The 9,524-nt window shown below is 39.6% G+C and overlaps 1 protein-coding gene across 3 annotated transcripts in view; it reads left to right on the forward strand.

The window, feature by feature from the left end:
- Positions 1-9,524, forward strand: part of SEC23B (Sec23 homolog B, COPII coat complex component) — a 46,185-nt gene that overhangs the window by 9,241 nt on the left and 27,420 nt on the right. For all 3 annotated transcript variants that reach the window (XM_006776139.2, XM_015572040.1, XM_006776140.2), the window contains exons 3-9: positions 1,466-1,523; positions 4,396-4,482; positions 5,569-5,805; positions 6,132-6,217; positions 7,301-7,445; positions 7,858-8,016; positions 8,604-8,719. In XM_006776139.2, coding sequence (XP_006776202.1) covers positions 1,466-1,523; positions 4,396-4,482; positions 5,569-5,805; positions 6,132-6,217; positions 7,301-7,445; positions 7,858-8,016; positions 8,604-8,719 — 888 coding nt within the window. The remainder of the gene's footprint in view (positions 1-1,465; positions 1,524-4,395; positions 4,483-5,568; positions 5,806-6,131; positions 6,218-7,300; positions 7,446-7,857; positions 8,017-8,603; positions 8,720-9,524) is intronic.

The raw sequence follows: 9,524 nt of genomic DNA on the forward strand, positions 1-9,524 counted from the left end.
CCTTGGCTTGCAGACTGAAAGGTCCCAGGTTCGGTGCCGGTCAAGGGCATGTACCTGGGTTGGGGGCACATATCCCCAGTAAGGTGTGCAGAAGGCAGCTGATCGATGTTTCTCTCTCATCGATGTTTCTAACTCTCTATCCCTCTCCCTCCCTTTCTGTAAAAAATTAATAATATATATATATATTTTAATGAACTTGAATAGATATTTCTCCAAAGAAGATATACAAGTGACCAATAAGCACCTGAAAAGATGCTTAATTATTAGAGATGCTTACCAAATGATGCAGCATTTCCACTTCTGGATATATACCCAAAATAATTGAAAGCAAGGCCTTGAAGAGATACTTGTACATCCATGTTCATAACAGCGTTTTCACAATAGCTAAAGAATAGAAGCAACCCAAGTAAATGGAAAAACACAATGTGGTATAATGCATACAGTGCACTATTTAGCCTTAAAATGGAAATTCTGATAGGTGCCACAACTTGGAAAAACCTTAAGGACATTATGCTAAATGAAATAAGTTAGTTACAGAAGACAAATACTGTATGAAACCATTTTGATGAGGTACTTGGAGTAGTCAAATTCATAGTCACAAAGTAGAACTGTGGTTTCCAGGGGTTGGGGGAGGGGGAAATGGAGAATTGTTGTTTAATAGATTCCAAGTCTCACTTTTTCAAGATGAAAAGTTCTGGAGATGGATGGTGAAGACAGTTGTACAACATTATAAATGTATTTAAGATCACTGAACTGTACACTGAAAAAAGATAAAGATGGTGAAATTTATATGTATTTTACTATAATAAAAATGTTTTGGCGAAAATTCAACCTATGAACTATGAATTTAAAATGTTTGGAGGGAGTTTTAAAAACAAGAAATTGCTTGTGACATTTTAAGCACAAAAAGCAGGTCACAAAATTGTATATGTAGGACAACCTCAGTTGTGCATAAGTAGGAAAAGTCTGGAAGTAAAAATGCCAAGATGGCCCTAGCCAGTTTGGCTAACTCAGAAGCATGCCTGCTCAACTTTGCTTCAAGTGAGCTAAGTGAAAGTCTGGGAAGTTTTTCCTTGTGTGAAATAAACTTTTTAGTATCAAAATTTAGTAGTTTCACATATCTGAACAATAAAGATGTTAGAAAAATTACTAAGACTATGTTCCAAGATAACATGGCAAAAGGATATAAGCTATAATTCATATAAAGTATAACATTTTAAATATTATCTAGGAAATTGGAAAAGAAGAAAAAAGGACTTACTAATGTCTCATACTGCTGTTTGAAGGAAACCTTTGTTGTGTTTAACAGCCAGAACTATAACTGCAGTGAATGTGTTACGTACCTTTATCCATACACCCATACAGAATCACGTCTGTGCAATTTACTAAACTTGAAGTTTACATTTGAATGCTTTCTACCTTAAAAATGAACATATTACCTAGTTGTGATATTTTTTTTTCACAGTCAAGTTGATTATCGGGCAAAACTTTGGGCCTGTAATTTCTGTTTCCAAAGAAATCAGGTATGTGAATATTTTTTAAAGTATTTTCTTTGTTTGAATTGTACTACCCTGGAAAAAATTAAGTGATGTTGAATTGTGCCTTGGCAGGCAGCAATTTCTGCTAAACTCAAGGTGATAGCTCTAATAAGTTCTCTGTAGGCAGTGAATATGTTACCATAACTGAACAGATATGTTGTTTCTATTTCATTTGACTTCAGTTTATTCTAATTGGATAGTGTACATTACTGAATTTCCATTTTCTGATCTTTCTAACTTTTAGGGTCCAAGTATCAGTGTTGAGCTTCTTTTGGCTTAAAAAATTTTAGATTACTAAACTAGAAGATGCTAGTTAATCACAAGAAAGACTCTTTAAAATGGATGTGCCTATGATGGAAATGTTCTAAAACTGGATTGTGGCCCTGACCGGTTTGGCTCAGTGGATAGAGCGTCGGCCTGCGGACTCAGGGGTCCCAGGTTCGATTCCAGTCAAGGGCATGTACTTGGGTTGCGGGCACATACCCAGTGGGGAGTGTGCAGGAGGCAACTGATCAATGCTTCTCTCTCATCGATGTTTCCAACTCTCTATCCCTCTCCCTTCCTCTCTGTAAAAAATCAATAAAATATATTAAAAATAAATTAATAAATAAAAATAAAATAAAACTGGATTGTGGTCATGATTGCACAATGCTGTAAATTTATTAAAAGTCATTAAATTGTACATTTAAAATGGATGGTTTTTCTTGATACCTAAACTGTACCACAATAAAGCTGCCAGAAAAAATTTGTGCCCAACATAATGTACAGTGCTGTAGTAGATCTTAAGGAATAAAAACATGCATTTATTTATTCATATATTTTATTATAATTACAATTAGCAGTCTCTTTCTCAGGTATAGCAACAATAAGCCCGGGGATGAAAAGAATAATGTACAGTTGATGAGTAACTATAGGCTTGGAAACTATAAGTAGATACCATTCCCAAATTATCTCCATGAGAGACTCAGAAGTATATACAAATCTTAAGCATTTCTACCTCCTAGTACATTTAAAAAAATATATATTTTATTGATTTTAGAGAGGAAGGGAGAGGGAGAAAGAGATAGAAACATCAGTGATGAGAGAGAACCATTGATTGGCTGCCTTCTCCATGCCCTTACTGGGGATCAAGCCTGCAGCCCAGGCATGTGCCCTTGACCGGAATCGATCCCGGAACCCTTCAGTCTATAGGCTGACGTTCTATCCATTGAGCCAAACCAGCTAGGACTCCTAGTACATTCTAAATTGATATCTGTGTTTAATATAATTTATTGTGAAAATTCTAAGGTATCAAATGACAATGTCAACAGTGTAAAAAGGAGACCCATAGAATGGCTGAAAATATTTGCAAATCATATATCTAATAAGAGATTAATATCCAGAACTCCTAATACTCAAGAACAAAAAACTGTCAATCAACCCAATTCAAAAATGGGTAAAGAACTTGAATAGAGCCCTACCCGGTTTGGCTCAGTGGACAGAGCTTCGGTCTGCGGACTGAAGGGCCCCAGGTTTGATTCCGGTCAAGGGCATGTACCTTGGTTGTGGGCACATCCCCAGTAGGAGGTGTGCAGAAGGCAGCTGATCGATGTTTCTCTCTCATCGATGTTTCTAACTCTCTATCCCTCTCCCTCCCTTTCTGTAAAAAATTAATAATATATATATATGAAAGTTGACTTACATCCACCAGGCTCTCTTTGGCAATGACATCACCAGACACAGAGATGGCACTGTTCCATAGAGGAAAATAAAATATTCCAACAGTGGCATATTCAATATTTTTCATTTGGTGACAATATCAAAAGGGACCCCTCTGAGCCCTTTTAAGGAAGGCTCTGGATAAATGGTTCTTATCCTTTGGGAGTCATAGACAACTTTGAGAATCTGACCAAATTAAGCACTCTTTCTCTAGAGCAGCCGTGGGCAAACTAGCCAGTTTGGCTCAGTGGATAGAGCATCGACCTGGGGACTGCAGGGTCCCAGGTTCAATTCCGACCAAGGGCACATGCCCGGGTTGCGGGCTCGATCCCCAGTTGGGGGTGTGCAGGAGGCAGCCAATCAATGATTCTCTCTCATCATTGATGTTTGTATCTCTCTCTCCCTTTTCCTTCCTCTCTGAAATCAATAAAGAAATAATAAAAAATAAAAAAATGCCAAGATGTTGACAGTGACTGCCTCACAGTGATAGGATTGTGAGGGTTTTTTCTTTCTGTTTTCTTATATTTTCCTGTACTTTCCAATTTTTCTACAGCAAACATGTTTTACTGTATTGGTAACAGCTGAAATAATAAACCCAAATAAAAGCTTTGATCTTCCACATAGACCAGTGGTTCTCAACCTTGGCTGCACATTAGAATCACCTGGGAATCTTTTTAAAATCCTGATTTCTGGACCTCATCCTCTGGAAATTCTGTTTCTTTGTTACTAATGTTGTGGCCCCACCCCATAACAAAGAAACAGAATTTCCGGAGGATGAGGCCCAGAAATCAGGATTTTAAAAAGGTCCCAGGTGATTCTAATGTACAGCCAAGGTTGAGAACCACTGCATAGACTATTGATGAGACAACTAAAGTCTCTGCCTTTAGTTTGCAAGACAATGGTTTTTGATGGTGTATTTTTTAATCATTTAGAAGTTATAATTAACCTACAGCTGCATTTAAAAATGTTATAATGAAATGTAAATATAAGGCATGGTTATAGACTTTAAATTTCGATTTTTGTATTTTAGTAATATGCTTATTTTGTGTTTTCAGAATTAATATATTATCATTAACTATTATTATAAATGGGAAATAAAAGGTATAACATACAAATTTTTCAGCCCTAATAACACATGGCTTTGTTTTCATCTCTTCAGTTTCCTCCAGCTTACACAGGCATATCTGAGGTGAATCAGCCTGCTGAATTGATGCCCCAGTTTTCTACAATTGAGTACATGATACAGGTTTGTTGCACATTTAACGTTAAATACTGAGATTCTCTTGAAATGCTTTATCTTCCATGTGGAGTTAAAGTTGTGAGGGCAGCAAGATTCTAAACATTAAGTTATGGTTCGTGTGCACTTTCTGACATTTTCAGGTCTTGGGAGAAGGCTATAAAAAAGAGGTAGCACTTAATAAATTCAAACCCTGTCCTTTACAGCCTTCTCCATTTCAGTTGATGGTACTTTATCTTCTAGTTGTTCAGTTTAAAAACCTTAGATTCACCCTTGACTTTCTCTCTCATCCCGTATCTAATCCATTAGGAAATCCCATTGGGTCTATATTCAAAATTTATCCAGAATCCATCCACTTTTCTCCCACTGCTGCTATCCTGGGCCAGCCACCACCTCTCACTTGAATTACTGGGACATTCTCTAACTCTCCTTCCATGTGTTACCCTTGTCCAGAGTAACAGATAGTGTCACAACCCTTTGTGAGCCAATTCTGTGTTACACTCCGACCTCAGTTTTTGCTAGTTTCCTCATTCAGCCAGATGGGCCTCCTTGTCTTGCCTCCTAGCATGCCAGGAACAAGCATGCCTGCAATGCTCTGCCTGTGGGCCTTGCTCTCACGTGCTCAGGTGGACTCTTATCCTCCTCCCTCCCTGTCCTCCAGGTTTTTACTCAAATGTTACTTTTTTGATGAGACTGCCCTTACCTGCCATTTAATACTAGAACCAGCCCTTTACCTACACTCCTGGCATTTGCAATCCCCTTACCTTCTCCATTCCCGAAGGTTAGCTCCTTGAGGCTGGCAGGGATCTTTGCTGCTTTGGTTCACTGAGTTATCCCAGGACCTGGAACAATGTCTGATACTTAGAAGGCTTTCAAAAACGTGGAATAATTTGTTAGGTACAAATAGTTTTTTCTTTTTCTTTTCTTTCAGTTTGTTTTAATAGGACCTGTTATTAAATGATGTTTGTTTAGCTGTTCTAATCTCCGGACAGTGAATGTAGTTGAAGACTTGTTATTTACATACCTGATTTGACTTAAAGAGCTGAATCTGTCTATTTGTATATTGATTACTGTGCTGTTTTTCTCTGTATAAAGCGAGGTCCTCAGTCTCCTCTAGTCTTCCTCTATGTGGTCGACACATGCCTAGAAGAAGAGGACCTTCAAGCACTCAAAGAATCTTTACAAATGTCTCTGAGTCTCCTTCCTCCAGACGCTCTGGTGGGTTTGATCACGTTTGGGAGGATGGTGCAGGTTCATGAACTCAGCTGTGAAGGAATCTCCAAAAGTTATGTCTTCCGAGGGACCAAGGATTTAACTGCAAAGCAGATACAGGTTTGTGCTTTAACTTGTACACAAGCAGGAGCAAAGTTTAAAAAAAACAACAACACATTTGTTTTTATTGATTTTACAGAGAGAGGGAGAGATAGAAACATTAATGAGAGATTGATTGGCTGCCTCCTGCATGCCCCTTACTGGGGATCGAGCCCACAACCTAATGGGCATGTGCCCTGACTGGAATCGATCTGGTGATCTCTTGGTTCATGAGTCAGTGCTCAACCACTGAGGCACACTATCTGGGTGCAAGGGTATTTCTTAAAAATTAATTACTCCTTTACTTTCAGTATTAGAGGAAATGAGTCTTTTTGGTTCTTTTTTAGGATATGCTTGGCCTGACCAAGCCTGCCATGCCCATGCAACAGGCAAGACCTGCTCAACCACAGGAGCACCCTTTTGTTTCGAGCAGGTGAGGTACCGATGTAGAGTGTTGCACATACAGTAGTTGGCATGCAGGGCAATCCACTCAAGGGAAGAAAAATGTTAAAATTTTCAGTTTCTTATTTTTAGAGAAAAAAAATTAAGTCTGACCAATATTTAATATTTAATAATGTGTTTAACACAGCAGTATCTGTGTATCATATGTAACTGAATTATAAATGTTTTTACATACATGTGTGGCAAGTTTGTTAGGAATGCTTTTCCTGTTAGCCTTGTATCTTTACAAAGGGTTTGAGACCATTGTGCCCCTCCTCTTAAACACATGGCTGCTGTCCTTTTTGATTCTTAGGAAAAACTGAAAAGGCTTCTGTTGGGTGCCCTCAAACCTGAAATCAGGCACTTACTTTACTCAGCCCCTTGAGTGTCTGGGGCTGCCCTGGGCCGGGTTAATATTCAGCAAACATGATAAAATACATTGCCTGGCCTGCTGGGGACATTCTCTTATGCTGTTAGGAAACCATTGTTACTCTCTATTACTCCCAAGGCTCAAGAGAAACACAAATTATGAATCTTCAGAATGATGAAGATTGTCCACATAATGAAACTTAGGATTTGCACCTATTCAAATTGATTTTTTTCATGTTACACATATATAAATTGCTATATATTAGGCTTTAAGATGTATTTTTCTAAAAAAAAAGATGTATTTTTCTTTAAAATATATTTTATTGATTTTTCACAGAGAGGAAGGGAGAGGAATAGAGAGTTAGAAACATCGATGAGAGAGGAACATCGATCAACTGCCTCCTGCACACCCCCTACTGGGGATGTGCCCGCAACCAAGGTACATGCCCTTGACCAGAATCGAACCTGGGACCTTTCAGTCCGTAGGCCAACGCTCCATCCACTGAGCCAAACCGGTTAGGGCAAGATTATTTTTGAATAAAATTGCTTTGAGTTGTTTTTGTAGTTAGAGATAACTTGGAAGAAAAAAGTGTACTTTTTTTATTCTGAATAATTATTTTGAAGAGCAGTAACTATGTATTACTTAGGGCTGAAGACCAGAGTACGTTTTAAAACCAGATGGATGTGTCTATTCAAAACCATGCAGGTTTCTGCAGCCTGTTCACAAGATTGACATGAACCTCACTGACCTTCTGGGGGAGCTGCAGAGGGACCCATGGCCCGTAAATCAGGGGAAGAGACCTTTGCGATCCACTGGTGTTGCTTTGTCTATTGCTGTTGGCTTGTTGGAGGTAACTGAGAATTGACTGGACCCTTCAAACCATGCATACTCACTCTTAGAAGTCGCTTTCAAACTGTGCATGCAACCTAAGTCAGATGACTATTAATGTATCAGAAAGTGCTTCAGTTATTATTATCCACTTTGAAGAAGCCCTCGATGTTTTAAAATTTACCAAGTTTTCATGAGAAACACACAGCAATTCGGGCAATGGGAAGAGCTTACAGTAAATTAATAAAAATGTACACAACCTTTAGGTTGGAAGAGCTATGGCTGCTCCTGTGCATTGTCATCTGTGTTACTCTGCAGTATTGGTATTCAGTGTAGCTGATGAGAACTCGTGTTTGTAGTATATTTTCAGGGAAACAGAAACATACTGGGGGTGGAGTTGTCTGCTTCTAAAATGCTGCCATTTGCTGTTTTAGGGCACTTTTCCAAACACCGGAGCCAGGATTATGTTGTTTACAGGGGGTCCCCCCACCCAAGGACCTGGAATGGTGGTTGGAGATGAATTAAAGGTTCCTATTCGTTCTTGGCATGATATTGAGAAAGATAATGCACGATTTATGAAGAAAGCAACCAAGGTAGGTGCTTCTGGATGCAGGCTGTAGTCGAGTTGTGGGAGCCCAGTGCTGGGTGTAGGCTCCTCCGGAGTGGCAGCTACTTTGCTGAGGCCATGCTTCGTGGTCAGCAAGTTGCTCTTACTGGGATGACCTTGCAGATCTTGGCTGCTGTTAAATTACCGAGAACTTAGAGTAGGTGGCTTTAAAACTGCCAAAAATGTTTTGAGATTAAGAACTCTCAATTATTTGGATTTTTTTGTTTGTTTTTTTAAATATATCTTTATTGATTTCAGAGAGGAAGGGAGAGGGAGGGAGAGATAGAAACATCAATGATGAGAGAGAATCATTGATTGGCTGCCTCCTGCACGTCCCCTACTGGGGATTAAGCCCGCAACCCAGGCATGTGCCCTTGACCGGAATCGAACCTGGGACCCTTCAGTCTGCAGGCTAACGCTCTATCCACTGAGCCAAACCAGTTAGGGCTATTTGGATGTTTTTTAAAAAACTATCTCCATATTCCTATATTTGATTATATCCCTTTGGTATAGTAAGGCATATCTGGTGAATAATTTTATTGTTTCCTAAAGCTGGTTTACCTTTCTTCACAGCACTATGAAATGCTTGCTAATCGAACTGCTACAAATGGCCACTGCATTGATATTTATGCTTGTGCCCTTGATCAAACCGGACTTTTGGAGATGAAATGCTGTGCAAATCTTACTGGGTATGTTGACAGCAAACACCTGGAAACGTGAGAGTTTTTTATTTTAAGGAAAAAGAAATGTGTGATGCAACAATAGGAAAGGACAAGGCTGACTTAGTTAAGTATTCAGATAGGTCTAGGCTGTGGCTTCCATGCTGGGAAGGTGTGTGGGCCGCCTGGACAAAGAAACAGTGGTGAAAAGTAAGTCTCGTGTTCACTACGGATAAATCTTTATCAGAGTAACTTCCTTTCTTTCTTAGAGTTGTTATTGATACTAGAGCAGGAAAGAAAGCAAGCATGAAATATGTGGCCTTCAGCAAAGCACTTCCTTGTTAGAAGGGAAATTGGCCTAAATGCCAGAGCAATTAGGAGACCTTTCACCTGGCTTAATGACCTTTCCTCGTGTCTATCACTGAGCACACGCTAAGCCTAGAGGGTGCATCGCAGGGTGCACTGACTTAGATCCTAAGTCCATAATGTTTGCACAGATCACAGTGTAGAGCCATGATTCTCAAAGTGCAGTGATGCCTGGCCAGCAACATTCAGGGCTCCTGGGGATTGATTAGGAATATATGTCCTCAGGCCTCACCCAGACCTGATTCAGGAACTGCGGAGGTGCAACCTAGCAGTCGGGTGGTATTTTTAAAATATATTTTTATTGATTTCAGAGAGGAAGAGGGAGAGAGAGAGAGCGAAACATCAGTGATGAGAGAGAATCATTAACTGGCTGTCTCCTGCACACCCCCTACTGGGGATAGAGCCTGCAACCCTGGCATGCCCTTGACCAGAATCAAACCCAGGACCCTTTAGTCCGTAGGGTCTAATG

Source organism: Myotis davidii, unplaced genomic scaffold (assembly GCF_000327345.1).
Source record: "Myotis davidii unplaced genomic scaffold, ASM32734v1 scaffold608, whole genome shotgun sequence".
In the NCBI taxonomy this organism is placed as follows: Eukaryota; Metazoa; Chordata; class Mammalia; order Chiroptera; family Vespertilionidae; genus Myotis; species Myotis davidii.